This window comes from Scomber japonicus, chromosome 12 (genome assembly GCF_027409825.1).
Source record: "Scomber japonicus isolate fScoJap1 chromosome 12, fScoJap1.pri, whole genome shotgun sequence".
NCBI lineage: Eukaryota > Metazoa > Chordata > Actinopteri > Scombriformes > Scombridae > Scomber > Scomber japonicus.
This window is the reverse complement of record NC_070589.1, coordinates 6,632,402-6,660,150: the sequence shown is the minus strand read 5'-3', so window position 1 is coordinate 6,660,150 and position 27,749 is coordinate 6,632,402. Positions and strand designations below refer to the sequence as shown.

The 27,749-nt window shown below is 39.1% G+C and overlaps 1 protein-coding gene across 1 annotated transcript in view; it reads right to left on the bottom strand.

Moving 5' to 3' along the window:
• Positions 1-15,939, bottom strand: part of tox (thymocyte selection-associated high mobility group box) — a 35,306-nt gene extending 19,367 nt beyond the window's left edge. Inside the window, exons 1-2 of the mRNA XM_053330637.1 lie at positions 15,702-15,939; positions 695-760 (exon numbers count right to left, since the gene is read on the bottom strand). Of these exons, the coding sequence (XP_053186612.1) occupies positions 695-760; positions 15,702-15,806 (171 nt within the window). The 5' untranslated portion in view covers positions 15,807-15,939. The remainder of the gene's footprint in view (positions 1-694; positions 761-15,701) is intronic.
• Between the last annotated feature and the right edge of the window lie 11,810 nt (positions 15,940-27,749).

The window sequence follows — 27,749 nt, the reverse complement described above, 5'->3', positions numbered from 1 at the left end:
CAGAAGCATTTCCTGCTCTCAAACTGCAGCACATTATTTCATAAATATTACAGATTTTTACACAGAATGAGAAATATACAAGCCAAAATTATATATGTGTGTGTGTGTGTGTGTGGTGGTGGTGGGGGGGGGGGTTTGACACGCACGTGAACCAATGTAATTATTGCCGGCAAATTAAGTCGCTCACTTGTGAATGTGTGCGCACCTGACATTTGTTTATATCTGCAGCAGACTCTTTCACATTTCCAAGTTAGCGGCTGCACGTTTGAAGGGTGTTTCGACGAGATACGCTGCGTCCAATTCTGCTGCTGAAATGGTCTAACACTTTCACACGTAATTTGTTCCATTTAGAAAACAACTTGATGCAATTAGAAATGAGGAAATGGCCGAGAAACGACACACACAAACACACACGCGAGTTTGCCCAGCTATCCTTGTCGGGACACTGCACTGACTTTGATTCATTGTGGACCCAAACTAAAGCCTAAATTCACCCCTCACCCTTAACCTTAACCAGGCCTCATTAGGACCACGCTTTGTTCCCCATGAGGACTACTGGTCCCGACAAGGTTGGTGTGTATACCAGAAAAAGGTCCCCAAGAGGTAACAAAAACACGCTCGCTCACACACACACACACACACACACACACACACACACAAAAATGAACAAAGCAATACAATTATAAACACTAACCTGATTGGCTGAAGCAAAGTCAAGGCCGGCTTCTGGCATACCCAGGAACATGGTGTCCCCTTCCAACTGCAGAGAACAAAAAAAACAACTATGTCAACAAACTGTAATCAAACACAGCAAACACACAACATCAAGCAAGGAGACAATAAGAGGAGATGGAGGTGAAACATTAGTGGGCAGCAGGATTCGTCCTCCGTCAGCGTCTCCAGAAATGTACAATCTGGCTAGCTGCCTGAGCGAAGAGTATCTTATCCGTTTTAAACATGAGCACATTTCAAGTAACACTTAAATTACCTTCACGTCCATGCCTAAATCACAAGCTGAAATCACTTTGTTTAACTTTTATTTAACAAGGAAGTATCGCTTTTACTAGTGAGACCTGGCTGAGTGAAACTGCCAAATGATTGAAATATTACAGAAAAGCGGATGTCTCTAAAAGCCTTGTCACATACAGCAGGGAACCACAAATGATGCATCAAATATTCCCCCCAAAAGTTTTGTGAAGCGCTAACATGAGACACCACAGAGAGAAACCAGCAAGAGTAAAATCACACAGGGTCTCCACCATAAAAGATGCTTTATATCACATCAGCATGCATTTTGTACGGTGACTATGAGTGTCTTTACTTTCTAATGACGCCTCCTTTTCTTATTCTAATTTCTCTACAGCGGTGCTTCTTAAACCTTTCCATCAAGGACCCTTAAACTGACACAAATTAGACCACAGACCCCCCATTTGATAAGATTTTGAATCCGTGTGCACTATCGGATAAGATTTTTGGTTTGTTTTATGTTTTATTACAGAGAATATATTAAACTCTTGACCATAACAGTCATACATTCTGTCATTGTGTAACTTATGGATGGAATTATACGTGACAATAAATTTCCCTTTTTGCTGGGAAGCCTTGAAACCTCCTCAAGGACCCCCTTACAGTATGAGATTCTGAGCCTAGTGGTACAAAGCCTTTGAGGATTTGTTGAGAAGCTATAGGTGCCCTTCACATACATATATTATATAATAACCTTTATTTAAACAGTGAGGGCCATTGACAGCAAGCTCTCTTTTACAAGTCGCCCTGACTATAAAGTACATGTAAGAGCACACTATACTTACAACCAATCATATATGTAAACAGTAACAGATCCATACAAGCACACAAAGTTACAGTATGAACCTACTATGCAACAAATACACAGGGCACAGTGAGGTACAACATCACTTCACAAACATTCCCACTGTTGTATGTCAGTCAAAAGGGATTTAAATTGATTAAAGGGATTAGCTTGTCTAATTTTACAGGCTTCTGCAGATTGTTCCACTTGCGTGAAGCACAGTATTTAAAAATCTGTTTCTCCATCTCTGTACTGACATGATGATGTTTGAAGACTAAATAGTTCTGGGACCTCGAGCAGTGTGACATGGATCTAAATTTATCTATCCGGCATATACAGCATACACACAACACAAAAGAATGACAATGATTTAGTATGCAGTAACCGTACAAACCACATGCTATATATGTGACACTGTACAGTACATATTGTCCCTTTATGAATTCTGTATTCTGTCTTTTACTTCCTTATTTCCTGCTCTTACCTCATCTATACTTCCTGCTACTGTGGGGCCTTTTCTCTCTTCCTTCCTCCATTCGCTTAAATTTATCCCACGCTACAGAACAAAAGGGTTTTATGTCACTGTCTGTCACACTATGGGTGACCCCTGGACAGCCGCTTATTTAATCATATCACATATTCACTGTAAGGGACTCAAAGCAATCATGGTTATCTGCTTCTGATATAATGAAGCTTCTTTTCTTTCCTCTCTTATATTATAATCAGTTTTTAGATATTTTGGGATGGATTTTTTCCACTTGAAGACAGTGTATGGCTGAGTTTTGCTTCCACGGAATATACTGTATAGCATGTTCTGTGTTTATTTCCACATTTCATTTTCCAGTCATATTACTCTGTGTCATCCATGTCTGTTTTTGACAGTATGTTAAAGCATGTAATCAGAAAGTAAAGGAGACACATGTTTAAGTATTCTACATCCTAAATTTAAAGTGGAGTGCTTCCATATGAGCTGCAGTTCAGATGAAGTCAAAACAGATCACATGTTCATTTAGACCCCCACTTCCTGAAACACCTTTCACAGAAGAGGTCTTTCAATAAAACCTCACCATAAAAAACGAACTAAGTAACTATTTAGTTAATCATCAGCCGAGCATTAGTTAAACGACTATTACTGAATGCATCATCAAGTGTCATCATCAGCTTCAAATCAACAACTAAACTATCAGCTTCAATACCCAGCAGTCACACTTTTTTCAAATAAATAACCAAACAAAGAATAATCCACAAACCACGTTCTACCATGTTCAAATCAGTCATGATATCCTGGCTACATAATTATTGTCTTGGTTGTCAAACAGACATAGAGGAACGTTTGAACAGGTGGGCAGAAGTAAAGCACAGGCTCATGTACACACAAGCGTGCACACACACACACACACACACACACACACACACACACACACACACACAGGTGTAACTGCCCTATCCATTCGCCAGCTGTTGGGTATTATGCAAATGAGGTGTAGGTTTACAGAGTCAACAGAGAGCCAAAACAGTGTTCTGACGAACCTAACGCACACACACACGCACAGACACACACGTTGTCCTAGGTCCCTTTTGGGGACATTACACAGACTTGGATTCATCTCCTAGAGACTTATCCTAACACTAACCATAACCACTACCTGCTTTACCCTGCATGTTGAAGTGTCTTTGGGCAAACTGCTCTGGAAGGCTGTGCCATCAGTGTATGAGTGTGAGTGTGTGTGAGTGAGTGTGTGTGTGTGTGTGTGTGTGTGTGTGTGTGTGTGTGTGTGTGTGTGTGTGTGTGTGTGTGTGTGTGTGTGTGTGTGTGTGTGTGTGTGAATGATTAGAACCCCCCTCTTGATGAGCAACCTGGCACTTTGCATGGCAGCCTCAGCCATCAGTGTATGAATGTGTGTGTGAATTGATGAATGTGGTTTGTAGTGCTAAAAAAAATAATCTAGAACGGCTCTATATAAATGCAGCCCGTTTACCACTTTTTATTCACTGACCCAAAAATTAGCTCTATCCCAATTGGGGAAACGACTTTTAACTCCAAGTGGAAAAAACGTCCCCAATTAACTGCTCTTCAGTGCGAAATTTGTCCCTGAAAGCAGCCTATACACACAGGGACACACACACAAACACACACCGCTCTGTGGAATTACCAGTGTATTTTTAATGTTTTACAGGTATCCAGACAACAGGAATGGGGATGAGGTGGATGACATTTCCATCTGTCTGTGTCAACTGTCGACTCTTATCTTCACCCTTCCTCTCTGACAGAAAACACAGAGGAGAGGAAGAACGAGAACAGACACACTGACCTCATGTTCAAATGAGCTTTCTCCATTTACCTTCCACAAGACCTGATGTGTTTATCATACAGACACAGTCATGCCTGAAAAACACACTCTGACACACAATAATCTTCTATAATGATATACAGTAACAATACATTGAATGGTAATAATAATAATAATCTTGATAATCAATGAATCATTCAAGCCAATTTTCAAGCGTTTTTGTACACTTTAAAAACATTTTGATAATGTCGCTCTGTCTTACTGTGACACTTTCACACCCTGCTATCACACCTTTACACTTCCTCACACTGATCATCAGCCTATAGAGTTACATCCTGACAACACTATAACAAAGTAGAGCACAGTCATTCACTAAACCCAGAGAAATGCTGATCTGGTGAAATTAACTAGAATGTGAGAGAAAGAAAAGCAGAAATTACCTCATTAAAAAAAAACTGGAAGCCTCTCTTACTTTCTTTTGATCAAATATTAATCGACCAAATCGCTGCAGCTCTATGCTTTATCTAAATCATCTTAACCAGTCTGACTCTGACACCTGATGCCGAGGCCTGATATCAGTTCAAAGTACAATTCTGTGGTTTTGTATTTTACACAAAGACCTCACTGTAGGAAGTTCAACTGAAGCACTCTGGCAGCAAATATACCGACAAATGTCACCCTAAACTGAACAAGGCATAATAGAAATGAGTCATTTGGAGATGCTTAGCTAAGTGGCTAATGCATCCCTGCTATCAGAGGCACAAATACAGCTCTCGAGCTACAGAAAGTACTGTGAAAAGAGAGGAGCTGAGGAGGACAGAGGACACAGAGATGGTGGTGGGGGGGGGAGGGGGGGGGGCAGCGAGGGAGAAAAATTGTGATGATTTCTTTTCAGAGTGAGACACTCAGAGTGAGAGGCAGAGTGGAACCTATTACGCTCTTCATCAACTCTGGGAGGGACAGGTCGCACACAGACGCAGAGTTTATGGATCCCGGTGACTGGCTGCGACTTTAGCTCCATTTCGCTCTGCTCGCTCACTGCTTGACGGTTTCTGTGCTCGTACAGTACGGGAGTGAAAAGGCTCACTAATTAATCATCTCTGTTTTTCTGCTTACTGTCACTCTAGTAGAAATGCATGTGTGACCGGTTTGTCGGGAAATGTGTGTCAAAAGTGTTGTGCAACGTAGCTTAAATTCAGATGAAACTGTATAACAGTAAAATACATGATGCTGGAAGTGACAGGAGTCTATATTATAAGCAATAGCTTACTCATTAATAAAAAAAATATATGAATTGAACGATGAAAAAGTGAATCCAGTGATTAATTGAACAACTAAACATAATCTGCAACAAATGTGACAATCTATGAATCATTAGAAGTCATTTTAAAGCAACATTTTTCCACTGTCCACTGGTTCTAGCTTGTTAAAATGGGAATATTTGGTGGTTTTCTTCTATGATTATAAATGGAGTGTGTTTGAGTTTTGGACAAAATAAGTAAAACAAAGCAATTTAAATAAGTCAAGGCTTTCAGGATATTGTGATAGACTATTGAGATAAACTTCTTTTTTTTTTTTTTTTACTGTTTTCTGTTAGTTTACACATCAAATCCAAATGATGAAATGATTAACTAACCCTAACCCTAATTCATTAATTGTTATTTGTAACCCTAATATTTGTTTGTCTGTTCTTTTATATGGAACTGAAAGGAGAAGCACTGAAATCTTGTTGTACAGTTCCTGTTCAATGACAATAAACGTATTCTATTCTATGGTTATTGCTAAATTCATGTGTGAGTTATTGAAATTCTAACAGGATGATTGCTCCAGAAAATATCTTGCAATGCAGCACCATAGTGTTAAAAAAAAATTATATATATATATATATATATATATATATATATATATAGATTATTCTCCATCACAAATCAGTCCCAGGCAGGATGTGCTGGTGTTTAAATGTATTTTCCACTTACAGAATCAATCAGGCTTCGATAGGTCACAGCTGAGGTAGCACCTTTGCTTCACTGTGAGTGAGGAAAAACCCGCCATTAGCATGCTGGTGCCAGTGTGTGAGAAGGTGTTACTCTGGGGTTTTTTTTCTCTTTCACTTTAAATGTACTGATCAAATCTTAACAGTATGGAAAATACACACGTTTACATTAAACTGTGTTTTCAGGTATGACTATTATACAAAATCGTGACTCAGGATATTGCTACTGCTTCTTCAAATGAGTACTTTTTAAGTGTGTGTGTGTGTGTGTGTGTGTGTGTGTGTGTGTGTGTGTGTGTGTGTGTGTGTGTGTGTGTGCGCATGCATCTCAAACCTTACAGTGCAAGAACTAAAAAAAGGATGGTGGGGTTTGTAGTCAAACCAAATTACCCTCTCTCTCTCTCTCTTTCTCTCTCTCTCTCACTGCTGCTGCTCCTTCTCATCATTTGTGTGTGTGTGTGTGTGTGTGTGTGTGTGTGTGTGTGTGTGTGTGTGTGTGTGTGTGTGTTTGTGTGGGTAAAGCAAAGGTTTGAATAACAAGCAGCCAGCTAAGTGGGTCAGGGTCGGAGGAAGGGGGGAGAGACGGGGAAGAGGGGGGAGAAGAGAGACTATTAGGATGACAGACAAGGACAAAGGAAAAGAGGGAAATATAGTCTATCGAGGAAAAAAGGGGGTCCGAAGTGAGGAGGAGAAAGAAGGGAGAGGTTTGGAGGAATAAAAATGTGTACAGCTGATGAGAGGATGGAGAACGGGGTGGAGAGAGTGATACAGAGTGATACGGAGTGAGGAGAGGGGGGAACAAACACAGATGTAAATTAGAGGAATTAGAGGCCTGAATTTGAGCTGATTTCCTGTTGAAGTATTCATTTTGAAACCTCCTCTCCTACACAAATCAATCTGAAAACCTTTTTTCATTCAGTGATATAACGCTGTAAAGCATTAAATGTTCAATCTGATTCAACTTCAACTTAATTAAAATATAACATGCTTATAGTTCTTACAGTTAAAAATCCAAATAAATGTGCTGTAATAAAACTTCTATAGTCAACAACCCTGCTAGTATAATATTTGCAGTGTTTCACTTCCTCTTCAAATTGAACCCATGTCATAGATGGACACATATTTTTAACACTTATGAGTTGCTCTGAATTTAACTGGCTGTACTTTCAGCTCTCGCTCTGAATCGCTCCTGACACACGTAAATCAACTTAGTACTGAGAGAGAGAGAGAGAGAGAGAGAGAGAGAGAGAGAGAGAGAGAGAGAGAGAGAGAGAGAGAGAGAGAGAAAAAAAAGAAGGTTTTCACACAGCTGTGATAGGTCAGCTTGGCAATTGTTTACCTGTCTTATCGCTGTCACCATGACGACAATATAAACCGGGTTTTACTGGCTAAACTGTATTCGCCCTGACTGTAAATCTAGATTTTGTATGTGTGTGTGTGTGTGTGTGTGTGTGTGTGTGTTTCATAGTGTGTGTGTGTGGAGGGAAATTCTACATTTCTTGAAACAGCTGTTCAACTTAAGTGTGTGTGTGCATTTCCCCATTGTGCTTCCAGTAAAGAACAACAACCTTGTCATTCAAATGTGTTCAATCAAACTATGACTGATCGATACATTCTATCTTGAATGAATCTCAACATACTAAACTGTACTAAACATGAGTATTAATTCAGCAGCATTAGTCAGGTCAAAGAAAGAAACTCATGAGGACTGAAGTCTCTGCCTTAATTAACAAAGTTGTTGGCTATAGTTTCAACCCATCAAGATTATCTAAATCCCAAGTTTAGTTGAGCCTGTAAAGCTGAACTCACTCCTCTCACAGAATGTCTCATAATATACCTTTGATGAAGTAATAATCACTTTGAAAACTGTGACACATTCACTGTATGAATGATTAACAAGCAAGTAACAAGCAACACTACTAAATATTCTGAATCTATCAGAGAGGAAAGCATTTGTTTGACTTGACATTTCTTCTTAATGAATTTGTGAAAATATGATACTTCAATTCTGTTAACCATATCAAACCTTCCATAAAGTCTATGTCTTTTCTATTATTTCTTATTTTGTTGCCATTTTGTGACATGTCTCTGTCCAAGATCATCATCTATTAAAACATCTGACATATCACCTGCTGTATAATATTCTCTCCTCCATCTGTGTGAATGTCACTTCCTCTTCACAGCTTTACTTAAGCAAAACTTGTTGTTTTTTTAGTTTAAGTAACGTTGTATCAAACTGTTCCCTCTTTGTTTCTGTCACGGTGCAGTGAAGCTATGATAGCATTCATTTATTATTAAGTGTTTTACTGTTACTGCAACAAACTATTACTTTGATATTTTCCCAATAAATAAGTTTGTTTAACAGAAAACAGTAGTTGTTTTTCTGTTACAGTATATTATTATAATTTATTAGGGATTGTGAGTCTTGTTTAAATAAGAATGTGCAGATGTGATTGTGTGATGTCTAACAGGAAATGAGAGAGCCGTTGTTTGCACTGAACAGAAGTAACAAATAAGTCATAGATGAGCTGAAAACTTTGTCTAAAGTCAAACAGTTTATAATAGCAGAAGAGGAGCGGGTGATGACAGACACCAGTTTACACTTTTCAAATGTGACAAATTTATTAGAATCTACTCGTAGCAATTAGCGCGACATTATAACAGTTCTGATTGTATGATCATGAACAAAAGACACGTGTTTAAGAAATATGGACTGCGGCAACTCCTGAACAGGAACTGATCCAATCTCTTCCACCGCGAGTTAATTGATCCAAGTCACTTATTGTCACTAATACAACACACACACACACACACACACACACACGCTCGCAGAACAATGCGGCGATGATTGCAGTATGTGATTTGATTGCAATATGTTTGTTTTGGAAATGAAATCCTGATAATTAGTCTCTTCTGGCAGCGCGCTATCTCCGCCCATCTGTTCCATTTGGCATCCCTCCACCAACCAGGAGTCCCTCATTGCTCCGTCCACCCCGCGATTCGACCAACTGAAACGCTTTCAGCTACGCCGCTAACACAAGCAACAGTGCCTGGAGTCGCCCAATCATCGGCGAGTGTCAGGGGAGGAGGGGGAGGGAGAGGAGGGGGAGGAGGGGGAGGAGGTGTTCCTGGCGAGATGTTCTGTAGCGGGAATGACAGCCAACGTGGACAGGCGGACAGACAGATTGACTGCTTGTGTTCTGATAGATAATTAGATGAGATGCCGACACTTTGGCTGCAGACAATGAGGGAACATGTTAGAAGAGAAAGAGTGCGGGGGAGGGGCCACAGAAGAAAAGATAAGATCACTGCAGCTGCACATGAGCCTGGGTGTATCATTGTGTTAGTGTTGCCACATCTCATTCTGTCTACTGTGTGTCTTTTTAACAAATGACTGGTTTCTTTTTGCCTCCTCACTGCCAGATAAGTGACATTCCATTTTAAAATCACTGACTTAACTTTAATAACTAGTTTTATAATACTGAGTCATGTTGCCAGTTGTGGGGGGGGGGGGGGTGTTCAGTGCAGAGTGAGTTAGTTTTCATAGTAAAGTGGATTAACTTGTTTATGTTATGGCTACTTGCCAGCATTCACAATATACAATGACTCCATACAGCCAGCTCATGTGGAGCTATTTATTATTACACGAACAAACACTATGTGCCCCACAGGTTTACACCACACAGTGTATATAAACATGGATGACATGACAGTTCACCAAAAGTGACGCCAAAATATCTCCATTGCTTACTGGTGACTGGTTGTAGTATATCCTGCCCCCTACTTTAGCAGTGTATGTCACATACATTTTTCTTGTCACAGTGGTTTTACTCATGCTGATGTTTGTTCAAGTGCTCATTGTTCTGATAAGTTAGTTTTTTTAGTTATTAGATGATATGAAAGAGGGGGGGGGGGGGTGACGTTATGACTGACAGCTGTGATTGATGGTCACCCTCAAGACGCCGTCAGTGACTGCAGTGGTTTCTGATGCAAGATTACAGCAATATAGAGAAATATATTGATACTATATCAATACAGTGATATGACTCTAGTGTTTTCTTTTCGTGGGTTTTAAAGGCTGTCAGTCAACTTAAAAGCGGTGTGTCCCACAGGCTGTCATCATCCATCTTTATATACATTTTATGGTATACAACAAGTTCAACAATGAAGGTTAGGTGTGATGATAATATGTAATATGAACTGTACTTTTACAGCCAGAGCCTATTGATGGATGCGGGGCTGGCTTGTGAAATGCTATATGTGCAGGAGCACTGTGTAGCAGAGTAAAGGAATGACAGAAGGTTCATTGGACATATATAGCATTGAGTGGAGTATGAGTGGAGTATGAGTGGAGCAACACAACTCCAATTATCAGCCTGAACTATGTGTAATGTGAAAGAAATCAGTCATGTACGAAGTCACACCCAACTCAATCAACTCGATACATTTTAGTGTCTTATCTGTATCTTGCTGCGCTGCCCCCTTGTGGCCAGTAAGTAAGTTAATACATCTTTAAAACGCAAACTGCACAATGTTTGTCAAACTTACATTAAGCATTCATTTACAAGTTGTGGGTTAAGCCTGAGGGTTAACAGCAGCTAAACGTAGCATTCTTTCAGCTCTCAGCGCTAGCTTAAAAATAGCCAACCCCCCCCCCAAACCCCTGACCAAAGTTAACCGCTGGTCTATTCTGAGTGAGTCGTGAGCGTGTGGGTCAACCTTACTTAAAAACAACTTCACTTTGGGGTGCCCGAGTAGACCTCTGGTTAAGACGCACACCACATAGCTGCAACGTCTGCGGTTCAGTTCGCATGTTCAGCCCCGTTTCCTGTCTGTCTGAGCTTTCAGCTACATAAAAAGGCCAAAAGTTACTGAAACAGAAAGCACCAGTTGATGCTCACCAGCAAGCAGGGGTGCTACGACTTTACAGTATAAGTAAAGTCAGGATGGATGGATGGATGGATGGATGGATAGATAGAGGTGGTTTGTAACTCACTCACATCATATATATTACATCTCTCCCTGTTCTTAATTACTTTCCTCTCTCTGCCCTCTGTTTGATATTGCTCACTCTTTTGGTCTTCTTCCTCTCTTCTTCCTTCCTTCTCTACTTAATCAAATCTCAACCTTTCTCGTCACTGTGTCCATTTTCCTGCTGCTCTCCTTCATTCTATACTTTCCTGCTCTTTTTTTCTCAGCTCCGCTTCTCTCCTCCCTCTTTCTCTCTATTTGCTTTAGAAATACCTCACCCGGCTTTCACAATCATCATGTTTACATTAGTCTCTCTCTCTCTCTCTCTCTCTCTCTCCATCTCTCTTGCACTCTTCCCTCTCTCTCAGATTCATCACATCTCTAGATCTTTTCCCACCGCTTCTTTAACGAGACCAAAACTTTCATTTAATTGCGCTGTATTTAAACTATTCCACCGCAAATGTGCATTTCAATTATTTAACATTAAATTAATTGCTTCTAGGGGCTCGTTACGAGCTCGTTCCGTCGTCCAATTGGAGCTCGGCGCGGCTCACTTGCTTTTGTCCGCCCGTCCGTCTCGACGGCCCTCTCTGTGTGACTAATCAGTGCTCCAGCGTCACTGGCAGTGACACGGAGTTGGCTGCCGGCCACAGTGAGAGACAACTTGTCTGACACTTGTATTTTCATTTGCTCTCTTAACAACCTGAGTGAAAAAAAGAAGATAAAAACCCGCAGAGGAAGCAAATGCGTGCATTGTTACAGCAATAAAAATATGCACTGCCATCTGTCCTTCAGAGTGCAATCCAGCTGATGTCAAACAAGAGGCTGTTTTTGAACGTATTAAGATGAATGCAGGTTTTAAAGTGAGATAAAATGTTGAAAGAATATGTTTTAAATAATCAGCAGCCTTTAAACAGCAACTGTGATTATTTGTATGTATTTTATTTAACAAAGCCTGAATTAATGACCACCATGGATGTCATCACATTTTAAGTGAAGCCACACTTTCCCGACCTCATTTAAAATTCACCTCTTGTTCAAGTTGGACAAACAGACTCTTGGCTGCAGCCGTATCTCTTGATCAAATGTTTGTAACCTCAACTATGTGATCAGTGGACGTTAGTTAGGGAGACTCAGCTCAAGACCCTCACGAAAAAGCAAGAGATTTAAAAAAAAAAAAAAACCCAAAAAAAACAAAAAACTTTGAGAGCAGAAAGAGCAACAAGGATCATTATCAGTGTGGTATTTTTCAAGATTAAAAGGTTCCATGTGATGCCAAAAGTTTCATTTTTTCTGCTGTTAGGCATGTAACTAATAATTATCTATCTTTATCAGAGTGCTGAAAGGTGTTGGCACTCTCTTAAAAACTGTCATACTGGTTACATATTGTGGCTGAGAGAGAACTATTTTGGGATTGCAAATCTATTAAAACCTCTTAAGGTTCCTTTAAATTTAGCGTATATATTTTATGTAATTTATAATGAGCCTTCTGTGGAAGGACACTATCATTATCTAGTTTCTAAACATCAAATTATTTAGGTTACACTGGCTGTCATAATCACCAGTTTAAAACTAGGGCCTATACTTTAACCACCTATGAATTGACCTTAGTTACTTTTTACCCCAGAAATCCTCAAAAATCTTCTGTATGCACAACTACAGACTGGCTGTCATAACAGTGCATCTCCTTTTTCATAAAGCTTCTGTTTTTACACACTAGCAAACCAAAAGCAAAGTACAAAGTATTATAGCCACGCTAACAAAGAAGTACAGCCTGTTTCAGAGTGTGTACAGAGAGACTGACTCTAGCACTCTAACAGCTAAAAGAGGCTCAGTTTAGAAGGCTCAACTCCTAAAGTCCACCAAGAAACTAATGTATGTAGTTATTATGATTATTAATATGTGTATTATTAAGTGGAAATGTTGTACTTGGATGTTCTCTATTCAATTAAAATGAAAAATCTGGAGTGGTATCACAGCTTTACATTGAACACATCTGTACAACATGCCTCTCTCTCTCTCTGTTCTTTTTTCTTTCCTTTCATTTTGTTTCTTCTCTGCTTCCTACTTTCCTCTCCTACTTCCTGTCTCTATGCCTCTTTCCTCTGCCATGCTTTTTCCTGTCTCTCTCTCTCTCTCTCTCTCTCTCTCTCTCTCTGTTCCCCCACACAGTAATATGATCTCGTCTATCAGGCCGACACAGCCATGAATCAAAAGACACACAGAGAGAAATATAGTACAAACCTTAGTGGCCCCACCCCCACTTCTCTCTCTCTCTCTCTCTCTCTCTCCCTCTCTCTCTCTCCCTCTCTCTCTCTCTCTCTCTCTCTCTCTCATCTACAACATCCCTACCCCCAACAACCCTCTCTCTCTCTCTCTCTCTCTCTCTCTAGTCCCTACCCCCAACCACACAGCTCGCTCGCTCTCTCTTCTCTCTCTCTGCATCCACAGCCTCTATCTTCTATCTCTCCCTCTCTCTCTCTCTCTCTCTCTTTCTCTCTCTCTTCTATTCTGAAACAAACACTCACTGACAACAATAAAGAGCACTGCTGTATGACTCTGTGTGTGTGTGTGTGTGCGCGCGTGGAAAGCATTTCTACACATGATTTTACATGACCTAAATCTACCCAAAAAACCAGCGAGCAGCATGCGGCACAGTCAGTTCACTCACTAAACATGTCAAATGATAACGACGGCTTTATAGAACACAATAAATAACTATAATCCACATGATAAAACATTAATGTGATACTCAGTTTGTGCCCAATCAGCACATTTTGAGGTCAGGGGTCACAGCCAGCTACAGAACAGTTGCAATCAAAAAGCAACTTAGTAATTCTGTTAAATATGAGGTATACAAATAGTCACATGTACCATTTTTTTGTCCTTCTTGTGTTGTCTCTTAATGGTTAGTGGTAGTTTGTACAGCTATAAGTAGTCTGTATTTCCTTTGTGCGTTACATTGAAGGGACTGAGACTTTTAGAATGGTCTTCCCTCCATAAAAAGACCCCCTCGAAGTATTATATGGACATATTAGTTACAGATGTAAGACTCAAAACACACCATATAGTGAAAACATGCTTAAGATAAGTGTGCAGAATGGTAGAAGAGCAGCTCAAATCTTGCGTGTAGTTTTGGGGGTACTTTGGCGGATGCTTGCATGCAGTTTCTGGTAATAGCAAAGTTTCCAGAAGTAACCAGAACACCACCATGCTGCTGCTGCTGCTGCTGCTGCTGCTGCTGCTGTTAGTGGTGCTGAGCTAGGATTCCAAAAACCAACTAAGAGTACAGGCAGTCATTGTATATGTTTACAAGCCGTAGAGACAACAGCAGAACACTACTGCTTAGTTTGGGTCCCACGGTACTAAAAATGATGCTCACTATAAGTTTATTTCATGGATGTTACGTGATGCTATTTCGGTTTCCCTCTCTGCTTCTTTGTCTTGTATAATTACAAGTGCTGCTGTGCGTGACACTCAGAATATTGTGACTGTTTTCCTTTGTACGCTTCGGCAATACGTACGTTTATTTACTCATTACAGTAACAAAGCCAATTGAAGCAAAAAATGAAATTGAAAATGGACAGAGGGCTGTACAGCAACTCAGAACAGTTCAGCAGGAGAAACTAGCATAATGGTTATCAATTTAAAACATGTATTTTAACACAGAATAGAACATTTTATATTAATACACATATATTAATTATGTGTATGTATCTCATATGCTGTAAAAACCTTTAAAGACATCAGATTTTTCAATTTTCTATTGTTTTTATCTGCCAGGTGACAAAATGAATGTGTTTCATTTGACTGTGTTAAGACAGATGAGAGGTTAATAATCTGTTGTTAACTCTACTAGCTGCACTCATCAGCTGCACCTAATTAAATAATTAAGCTATTCATCACTGTCAAATGAGCAGGGGTTGACTGTGTGTCTGTGTGTGTGTGTGTGTGTGTGTGTGAAAATGTATGTGTGTGTGTGTGTCAGTCTGTATGTTTCGGTTCCCAGACAGCTTGATAGATAGGGGGATGTATAGATAGTCCTGTATTGATTAAATATATTCTGATGCCCAGAGGATTCATCCTGAACCATGTCTTACAGACAGACATTGGATCCCTACCAGGTCCAGGTTCCTATTCTGACCCTGACCTTTGACCTTACTCTGGGGGGAGAAAGACAAGACAGCATCCCAGACACCAATTAACTCAAATACCACAAAACACAAATAATAGGCACTAGTGTAGTCTGAATTCTAGTGAATATAAACTATTTTTTAGCATGTATATATGTATATGTTCTGATTTTTACTGCCCATGTTTCATCTTAACTATATTCTTCTGTTAATGACGTAGCTTAAGTTTATTCTCAATTATCTTTCAGTTACCAATGGTGAAGTTTTACAGTCTGTCTATCATTGAAAAACATCAGTCACAGTGGAATGTAGTTACCTTCAATGGATGCGTTAATTAACTGCAGCCTAATAAAGCAATTAATTACCACTTAATTGGCAGGGGGAAAAAAGATGAATACGCAGAGAGGGGAAATAGTTGAAAAGAAGGAGAACACAAAGGTGACTTTCATCTCTACACAATGGGGAAACAGAAGAAGCTCGTGTAGATTCTTTTCTTTTCTTACCTTGTTGGTCCCAAAGGCCGGGTCGTTGTAGGAGAGCTGCCCCAGCCTGGTGTGGTCTGATGCGGCCAGAGACTGAGGAGGAGGCGGGTAAACTGTTACATCCATGGCTGGAAATACATCCACTTCTCCCCGCTGTCCTGCTTCTCGGTTTTCTTTTCGGTCTTGTCTTTACTCTGGGGATGTCAGACACCACTGAGACAACCTTACTATCTTTTTTTTTTTTTCAGACAAAGTTGAAGGTTTTTTTTTTAGTGACCACACAGGGAAGCGTCCACCGTCCAATATAGCCTAAACGAGGTTCTTTTGGAGGAAAAAAGTCGACGAAATGAGCCTAAACCTAGCTAACAGAGTCAGTGAAGTTTAGGTTGATGCTCGTCTATAACTCACACACCGGCTTTCATGCTCCGGTAACTGCTGCTGTGAGGGGCAAACTTCCCGATAGACTCACTTCTTTGATACCTGTCGATAAAAAACAAATGTTTGAAGGTAGCGCAGTGCTTTAAAATACGTCTTCTTTCTCTCCTTTTGTCTGTATTTGTCCACTACCGGCGTGCTGCTGGGACAGGGACGCTGCAGCCTGTCTGTCCCTGGTTGGGACTGTTTCTCTCCGTTGCTGCTGCTGCTGCTCTTGCTGCTGCTCTTGCTGTCGCGCGTGTGCTCGGTGCTGCGGTGCCTCGCGGACCAGTCATACAAAGAGCCCCTTCATTAACGTTGCGACACTTAGCCACGACCAACCCGGAAACTACTTTTCTAACAAAATAAAAGCGCACATTCTGTTAGGAGTCAAACAGGCGTTTAAAAAAAGACAAATCAAACTCATCTTATTCAGACCATCGTCAGGACCATTAATCTAACCTTCATCACCACTTTCAGCGATGAGTTGTTTAAAACTGTTGCATAACCCCCTTCAGGAAGTCATTTTATTTTGAGTGTAACGACACTACACGATCACATTTATTTACAACTTGACAAGAAGGATTCAGAGGACGTAAATGGTTGAATTTGCTCCATCTACAGGGGGTGAGAGTGGCCTAACGTCCAGCCAGGTGTGTCTGTAGCTTATTTGTGTGAATAAATGGGTGTTTTAATTATACACTTGTTTAAATGACTCTGTATTGTTTTGTTCTTTTTAGCTCATATGTTGTGGAAACTATTGCCATGTTCTTTATGCTCCGTTATTCATTTATTAATTAATTATAAGAAAATACCTGCAGGATGTTTTACATTTGTATTTGTTTTTTTCTTATGTATCTATTGTTTTATCCATTCTGGTTATGTTGCATGGGTTGCATTTTTTGCTTTTTATAAACTCAGTTGTCAAAAGGATGCCTTGTGTATTAGAGTATGAATCTACAATTAACATTCAATGGTACCATTAACAATGAAGAAATGTAATTATTTTCATTATTGTTGTTCATTATGGATGTAACCACTGTCCATGGTGCTAATCCTGCTTAGCACCAGCTTCCTAAACCTCCAGGGCCCTTAGACAGAAAGGTTTACTTTATGACAGTTGATCTTTTGTAAGTTGAAGTCTTGCTGGCATGTTAAGGAATATAGCAGCACTACAGTACAGTATCAACAAAATTGGTTCCAGCATTTCTTGTTGAGTTTTGGCACTGTTTTGTAGAGCGGCCCTTATTCCTAAATGAAGTTATGTTTAAACACATTACTACATATTGTGGTAAAAACAATAACACTTTGCTTGATGCTGTACTGAAGATGAAAATGTACATACACAATGCATAGACACCTGGATCAGCACATTTGTCCCTCAGGGCCTTCTAACAGGTTAATCCAGCCAGGGTTCATACTCTTCTGTATTTCAGTTTAACATCTCAGCATCTCTTCCATTCTTGCACTTCTAGTTTCTGCACCCAATTCAGATTTTTTTCCCCTCCACCGACAGCCTTGTTTCTCCCCCTTCCATAGGTTATTGTACTGCATCTCCCCGCCCCACAGAGATATTCTGAGAATCCAGAGACCTATTGACAGTTCCTTGTGCAATCCAAGCTGCCAATTGATTTTCAGCCCAACAGATTTGTTGACAAGAAAGCTTCTTCTTTGCTCTTTCTCATTCTCTCCCAGACAGAGTTTTTAAAAGCTTGAGGCAGCACTGGGCCTGGAAGAGGCTGCTGCTGAAGTCCTATCTGTCCATCAAACTGGAAAGACACGCTGCTGTTTACCTTTCTTCGGGTAAATTCTTATCATTAAGATGGACAAGCAAGCAAGCTCTGTGTGGTAGTGGAATGAAACCAGCCGGCTATATTCTGCAACCATGAATGCACACATCAAAAAGACCGCCTAACATTTCCAACAAATGAGTGCCTTAGAGATTGTTGTTGCCGAGGTGTGACAAATATTCAATTTGTGGTGTGGGCAGTGCATAACAGTCTCACTGGTGTCGATGGAGAATGCCCAACTATGTTCTTGTCTTCTTTAGCCCTCCAACACCGGGATGCCATCATTTCAATGCGGTTCCCTCAACAGGAAACTGCTCTGGAACAGTCTTTGTGTAACGAGTAAATAAACAGAGTGAAGAGATGATTAAGGTTGAAGTTTCCTGTTGTTCACCGTGTCTCTTCACAGGGAGAAGCTGTTATCTGTCGCCTTGTGCGGTGGGACCTTTTAAGGTGATTAAACACTCGGGTTCAGGCTCGTGTTTACCGTACTTCAAGCACCTGTCCACTGCTTCTTTGTTGCCTACCGTGCTTGCATTACTACTCCTCTGATCAGCAGGCAGCTTGAACACACTGTTCTCACTGTTCTCAACATCCTCTCTATGTGCTGAACAGAGAGAGAGAATGGTGAACTTGAAAGGATCCAGGGGTGACTACATTCCCCATTCAAACCCCATCAGAGAGTCCATGTAGTTATTGGTTTGTGCTAATGGGTCTTTGTCACAGAAGATATTCTGACATGTAGGAAATGTAGGAAAAGCTTGGATGTTGGTAATAAAAATGAATGATGGCTGAATTCTATTTAGCTTTTTTCATGTTATTAGTAACACCTATGCTCTTACTATAATAACCAGTCCAAATATTTGCTGTGAAAAAGGCCTGTGATGCTTTAACATTATCTGGAAAAATTCATCCATGAACTGTGGCTTCATACAGATAATCTACACTATGTATTCTATAAATCAAAAACACATCACTTCATGTCCTATTCATAGAAAATAGTGACAGATGGTTAAAATATTCAGGTGTGTTTATTATATTTGATGTGAGTCTCTCTCTCTCTCTTTCACATACTTATTAATGTCCCTGCTGTTTGTTTAAATCTAATAAATTATGCACAAAAAGTCACTTAAAGTCAGTGAAATTAATTCAGAAAAACAATAGAATCAGTGAATGATCTAATAGGCTGGAGATATAGTAGATGAAACAATGAAACATATTGTGTGTGAGAGAGAGAGAGAGAGAAAGAGAAAGAGAAGGCATTCAATAGAAGCTAAAGCAAGCTGAATGTTGATTTCTGCCTGTGTGGATGATCACTAATGACAAAACAACACATTTCCATTATCTGGAAATAAATGCATACCGTATACACAAATGCACTTAAACAAAGAAAGGCTCACACAAACACACACAGATGTGCACATCACACTGATTCACACACACACACAATTAAACAGATGGTCAAAAATGCATGTAGAATATAAAAATCCACTCTCACACATAAAGCACCTGCACACATACACATTTCTACTCTATATGGTAAGACATCCATACATACCGTACTAACACACACACACACACACACACACACACACACACACATACACACACACACACATTTAGGAAAAATCAGTATGCACAAGCTCATAGAAAAGCTCATGCAACACTAGAGTTTATAGCCTACACACACACACACACACACACACACACACACACACACACACACACACACAAGTATCACGAAATGCATTTTCTCTTTTTCATGCATTCTTAAACATGCTCTCTCTTGCTCTGCTCTCTCACTCACTCTCTCTCTTTCTCATACACACACACACACACACACACACACACACACACACACACACACACACGTGCATACACACACCACAAGCCAGCCCACACATACTTAGTGAACATACATACAGTGTGTAATTCGCCCATCCCCCACATACACACATACATATATGCACCCCTCCCCTCTGAAAAAGGCATAATTCACTTCCACATTCTCCTCCCCCACACACAGTTCCTCTCTATAAAACTACACACACACACACACACACACACACACACATACGTATATACACACTAAACCACATGCACATATGCACTAAAACATTCAAATACACATATACACACGTGCACACACACACACACACACTAAAACGCTTGTCTGCATACACACCCACACATATACACACACACAGCTATAAACACATTCACACTCAACTGCATACATGTACACACTATGCCTGTGCTGCACCATGTATGCTAATGCATGTCACTGCATAAAACACATTCACAGACACACAAACACATACGCACACAGACACACACACACACACACACACACACACACACACACACACACACATACACCTCATACAGTTCTCAGATTTCCATGCATGAGCTTTCCAACATATCTGATGGGTTGAAACTGTAATGTACTGTAACATTTGAATGATGTGTGTCTCTTCATGTCGGGGGATTACATTATAGATTCATAGCATAGCAATCCACTCCTGGGTAAAAACACCCTGTCCTTTAGGTATAAAACAGCCTTATAGCTATCCAGATTGAATATGTAGAAAAGAAAAAAGGAAAAGAAAAAAAAGTTAGCAGTCTAATTGCTTGGTAGCAAATGATATACTGTGAGATGCTTAACTTGACAAATACTGGATTAACATAACATAGTCCTAAAGGAATAGTCACATATGTATATTGACATATTTTTGTAGTGTTTTTCTTGCTGTAATCATTCCTCCTGTTCACACTGACTTTTAGAAGATCCCTTCATAATGTACTTACAATGGAAGTGATGGAGGACTAGATCCACAGTCATCCCTCCAAATGAGTCAAATCTTCATCTTCTATGTTTCAACGTTACAGTGTTTTTAGTAGCAAAGTCTTTTTGTTACTATACTTCCACCACAGCTCAACAGGAAACACTAAGAGGGAATTTGATGGTAAACAGACTGTAAATGTGTCAGATATCACTGATATGACTAACTCACACTGCTGAAGCTCAATAGAAGCTGATCATCTACTTTTAAATGACTGTGTGGACACACAGGACAAAGCATCACATATACACACATGCACACACTCACACACCATTGCTATGTGATGCACTGGCCTGGCCATCAGGAGCATTTACAAGGGTACTTGTTTGTTAGCTGCGACCCTATTTGAGGTATAGTACCAATCAACAATTTGGTGGCACCTTCTCATTTGGTAAGATTTGTCCAAACTTTTGACTGATACTATATTTCACTATTGAATTTCAGTATACCTGTTTAGACCCATCTGTTTAATCCATATGGTCATATTTAATCACTAAAGTGGAAACACCAGAAAAAAATAAGTGTTGCAAAAATGGAGATCCCCATCTGTAGCCCCACTAATACACAATAGAGCAGTGGTTCTCAAATGGGGGTACCAGTACCCCTGGGGGTACTTGAAGGCACTCCAGGGGGTACATGAGATTTTTAAAGATACATATATTTTAAAATTAGCATAAATTCAAAAATCCTTTAAAATGAAATGTTTATTTATCAACAATTGAGTTCATGAATTCAGTGTAAACACATATCTTTATTATAATCCTGAAAGAGGTGGGGGAGCTTGGGCCCGGTCATCACTGCTTGTAGCTTTAATTATTATTATGATGCACAAATCTTTATTTATAACTAAGTTAATTATATTTATTTATTTTCTTCTTTCGTTATTTTTATATCTTTTTATTTCCAAGAGAATGCAATATTTTGCACAGTTACAAAATCAGACATTGATGACACAGTGTTTTATGTCTTTTTTTCTACCAAATATGCTTTGAGCTGGTTAGGGGTTACTTGGCTGAGAAAATATTTCACAGGGGGTACATCACTGAAAAAAGGTTGAGAACCACTGCAACAGAGTACATAAAATACATTTTATTTTGAAGAGCAGCAGTCACTTCTCATGAATGTTTATCAAAGCCTTCATACCGCCTTCTCATCTCATGTCTATACTTAACTCTACCTCATTGATGGAATTGATGTTACCTCTTTTAGTTCACATATGCTTGCATCTATAGTCAATAATCTAAGCTGAACCTCAGGCTGTGAATGACCTCATGTTAGAAGTTGCTTACAGTGAGATGAGTGCCGGTTATTCAGATCTATTCAGACTTCTTTTCAATAAGCAGAGCATATTTACATCTCAAGGGCCTCTATTGCACCCCTGTGTTTCACATACTGTAGCTGTCATAGAGGTCCTCCCCAGTGAATTTCAATTATTAATATGTTCTATAAAATAAAACCTTTGAGACCTTCAGTCCATACGTTTAAGGACCGAGGCTTTTGTTTCGACTGTCACCTTGTAAATCACTGATGATGAGATGCTGTCAGAAGCTGCCAGGCTCAGCACAGTACATTTCAGCTGGGGCCAAAACCCCTGTGGGCTCATCTATGCCTCTTGCTTTGATATAAACACCATGTAGCATGACCTTCTGTACTTTACTGCATTTTAGCCTGCTGACTACAATAAAAAAAAAAAGATGCAACTTAGATGTAACTTTTTTTCATGTAAAAATATTTCACCCCATCACAATTTAAATCCTCAAATATCCCAACATACAGGTTTTTAATCATCAGTGTGTTTTCACTGCCAAACAAATAATCAAACATTTAATTTCACTCAAATGAAATTAACTTAATTTAATCACAGGTTTCACCTCAATCATAATTAGCAAAACAGCCCAACTCTAAATGAACCATTTACATAATTATTATACAACCTCCTGAGAATAAGTGGTGTTATTGACTTAATGTGTATTGTAGCACTTTTATACAAAACAGAGCTTAAATTAAAGCAATTCTTTGACATTTATTTCAATTTGTGAATGCAATTCTTTGAGTTTTTAGATAATTACAGTCAGTTCAGGTCAGCAGCAGCAGATTGAACTTCTATTTTTGAGCTATTAATACATCAGTAATGCCCTGCTTAAAGGATCATTCTGGTTTATTACAACTCACATCATATCTTCATAGTTTTTGCCATCGTATCATGAAAGTCAGATGAGAAGATCAATAAGTCTGTGTGGTAAATATGAAGCTCCACTTATTTGCTCTTTCAGGAGCTTTCAACTATAATGCTTGTCTTCAGTGGATGGAGTTTGCTTGATGTAAGAATCCTTTAATTAATGCTTACATTGAAAATATGGACTAGTATTTTATATCTACACACCTCACATACAGTTACAACAGTATTAATATAATTGATTTTTTATATCAGCACCATAATCAAAAGCTGCAGATCAACCATTACACTTATGAAAGGAAATAAAAGGAGAACAAGTAGAAAGCTTTCCACAGGAAGAGAAAAAGGAGAAGCTTGACTCATACTGGAAAAAAAAACTGGACAAACATAGATTTATTATTAACTTTTATGACCCTTGCACTTGCACCAACATATTCTCTCTCTTGCACTCATTTCCGCTTTTTCATCTAGAACTCTTTCTCTTTCTCTTACACACACACACACGCACACACACGCACACACACACACACGCACACACAGACACACACGCACTTTTCTTCTGATCTGACAGTCTCATATTCGATGAATGTCAAGTCCACTGAATTCATTTGCACATTTTTAGCCGAGGGTTGATGCATCATTCAGGGCTATTTTTCCCTGCTGTCACTGTTTTACACCCAATCTCATCATTATTTCATACTGGCCTATTCATTATGCTACTGTACAGCACACACACACACACACAAGCACACACACACACACACACACACACACACACACACACACACAGAAACACAAAAATTCTATGCACATTCAAACCAAAATTATAGTATACGTTTGAAAGTTATCACCTATTGTGTTTGCTCTCAATGGGCAAAAAACTTGCTGTGCTCACTGACTATACTTACAGTGTAGGTATTATATGCCTGTAATGCTGCTGATACTGTAGGGTTGGATCAAGATTGGCTAAAACAGGGGGGGAGGGGAGGATTGAACCATTTTTAATTACAGCATTCATTGGATTTAGGCTGAACTTCCTCTATGGAGTCGTATATTTTATATGGTGAGATTCAGAAGTACTATTCATGTCTATATCATCTGTATCTGGTGACAGCCACCGTTGTAACAATTCAGGTTTTAACGATGAGACCAAATTTAGACAACTCACAAAAAAAAAAACAATATTTGGCGCCAAAAATCATAAGCAAAACCAATCAATTCCCCAATTTAAGTTATACAATGAAATGATGTGTGAATCAATGATATAGACCAAGGTTTATTTTTTGGAAAAAGTTGAATAAATGTCTGGAGAAACATAATAGATCTTTCAATACAGGGCATAAAGGCTCACTAAATGGTTTAAAATGTATGATCTCAACCTGACTGAGCACAACCATCATTAAAACACCAAATGAGGGAATATCATTGGAGTTTAGCCACATAAGCATTGGGCATTGGATGGCAGTGGCAGTCAGTCCACCACTCCAAATCATGACAGAAACAGCAACAAACATTGGCTGCATTGTCATGAATGTTTGTACCCAGTGGATCAATCCATCTTATCATTTTATCATCAATTTCTCCAATTATTCGGTTTGTGATCAACCTCAGCTGTATTGTCTTTAAGGCTAATTGGAAAATGTAATCACGGCAATGTGTTAGATGGAGTCACTAAGATGGAGATGGGTAAATATTAGCCTGCATAAACAAGAAATATGAGGTACTTTTCCTCCTAGCTGCTACACACTGCAATGCTTTTAAATGTATTCCACCTTTCACCATTTTAGAGCTATAGCGGTCCCTATCATTCCAACTAGTAGGAGATTTATTGGAGAAGCATGCAGGATTTTAATGTAATACTCAGAAAAGAAAAACAATATATATTATTACAGTAATATTCACTGTGAGGGAGGATAGCCAGAGCATCAAGAAAGGTGATAGAAGGCAGACTCAGGGGACTGAAAAAGTGATTTATTCCTTTTTTCTTAACTCTCCCTTTAAATAGACCCTCCAATCTATCTAGGCACATTCATATTTATTGCAAAGGTGTCCCTTCCTTTATTCTAACAACTGGTATATGACAATATCACTTGTATCATTTAACACTTTATCCACAGCATCATCTTCACCATAACATAAAATAGGTACAAATCACATAAATACTAAACCACACCTTTAATTAAATACTGTAAATCCTCCCTTTACTTGGTCCAACCCATGTATGACATCATGTGTGATGTCAGAGAGAGAGCTTAAGAGCAGGAAGTAGTAGTAGTAACCTTTATTTACATTAATAATAATAAAGATTATTTATATAGCACCTTTCGTACAATGGAAATACAATATAATAAGAAAACAAATAAACTAATATCATAAAAGGAAATGAGGCAATCTGTAAAAATGAGATATTTAGTAAAAATAAGTTCAAATGACATGAATTAAAGGCCTGATTAAATAATTATGTTGTTTTAAAATGTTCACAGGGCTCACATCTCTTATAGCTATTAGAGCATTCCATCATTTTGGAACATGATGATATAAAAGAAATGGAAATGGAAAAGGAAAACAACAATAAAATAAGATAAGTTAAAATAAAACTTGTTGCATAAGTCAGGTGCACTAAAAGCTAAAAGCAGTTTTTTCAAGTTCAGACTTGAACTGGTGGAACAATTGAAAGCCAGTCAGCAGAGCAGAAGTGGTTCAGTGCCTCCTCCTTTTGTCTCTGGGAAGCATCGTGAATAGAATACGTTACAACACAAGCCAATCTATAACTCAAGGACTTGCATCAACAAACAAGAAGTCAACTTGTCTGACAAGAAATGTAAATGTAACAAGACCGAGCTAGACACAGACAAACCTGGGATAGTATGTGAAAGCAGTGCTACAAATATAGATGTTATACTGGCTAAAAGAAATGAGTATGGAAGGAAATATGTGATTTCATCCACTTTGTCACATCCAGTAACCTGTGTGTGCATCCTTTAACTGTAAAGTGTTTTTAACAGTAGTGGAATAAGCCAGTTCTGACTGTGGCTGTTAACAGATCAAGCCCTGGCTGCTTGTGTTTACAGGCAGCTCAGCACAGAACGCCACCTCCTCTCCTCCATCTCTCCACTATCTGACAGAGTTAGTATCATAAACACCACATGTAAATGTAAGTGGAAATGTTTACCATTAGCAAGTCTAGAGTTTAGTGTGTGTGTGTGTGTGTGTGTGTGTGTGTGTGTGTGTGTGTGTGTAGACAGTTGGATTGAAAGATCGATTGAGCTGAATTCACTCTAAACAATCATAATTGCATTTAGTGATAAGAAAGCTAATATCTCATTGTATGTAAACATGCAATTTTGCAGAGTCACATCCTTGTAGAGATGGCAGCATGTGACTTACTATCTCCACATTGGAATTGGCACATACCGTATTTATTTACTTATTTATTTATTTATCGCAGGTCATAAAAATTCAACCCTGGAGCACTGTTTACCCTCCGGTGTACGAGCCCTTCCATCGACTTAAGCTCTGTTTATTAGATAGTAGATCTCCTTCATTCAGCTCACGTACACACACACACACACACACACACACATACATGTAGATTCATTTTTATGACTTTCATACTGTGTTATCTTTATTGTTGATTGGCTCTGAGTACTCAGCGGGAGTCAATTTGAGTGCATCTGCTTCTAATTGGATAACAGCATTTAACGGCATTCGAAGAAAAAAGTCCTCGCGAGTCATTTTTGGGTTTGCGGCACTCCTTAAATTTTAGTGCGTTCTAAATAGACCTCAGCGTTTTCACTGGAAATCATATGTACATGTACAAGCTGTCATTTGCCATCCCCATCTTAAAACCAAATAGCTGACGGTGAAGTCTGTACGATGGGGAAATGAGTTTACAGTTTGCAGTGGAGCATTTTTAAGTGATCTGAATGGAAAATGACGTGACTCCAGCTCTGAAATGTGCTTCTTTAAAGGTCCTGTAAAGCTCAGTGAATACAGCAGGAGGGCACTGACACTGCCATTTCAAAATGTATGCATGCATGGTACTGGTGCCAATTATATGTGTTCATGGTACCCATCAGAGTGCAGACTACTGAACTGCTATAATTTGACTTTTTCACCAGGAAGATATTTAAGACATTTAAACTAACCTCGTATTTGAGCAAAAAATGTATTCATACCCATCAGTCAGCATTTAGGGTAAAAGCGGCAAGAGAAGTTGTCATTTAATCTCTGCTTTTGTCCATTCCACTTCCAGTATATCACTTTTTTCCAATTAAAGTATCAAGAAATCTGCAACTTTTCAAAAACTAATAAAGGTTGTTTGGTGTAAGTCACTCTTAAATATATGAATGGAGTTAATTCAATTCTTGTTATGGCATATATAAGCATTATCTCTCATTCAATAGGGATTTAAAAGACCACCCTATATTAAGTTGGGTACAAGAAGCCCCAAAATGAATAGTGTCTTATATCTACACAAAACTCAATTCCCATACATATATTCCAGCACCAGGAATGAAAGCTGGGAAGATGGATATTTCTGACATGGGATTTGATTTAGACTGGGACACAATTTTGAAGAATGTCACAGGTGCCTCTAAAAACCCAATAGAGCCTATTTAACTCCCCAAATTAGACAACAGATGGGATCAGCACCTGTTCTTAGAATTTTGTTGTATTTAAAAGAAAGCAGTTGTGTTTATTGAGTTTAACGGTTTAGACTACAAAAAAGATTGCACAACATCCTGAGTCCTTTTTAAAGTCATCTCACATGATTGCTGCTAACCAACTAGCCCAACTTACTTTACTTCTTCTCAATGTGTATTTGATTATCAGGCAAAAAACACTA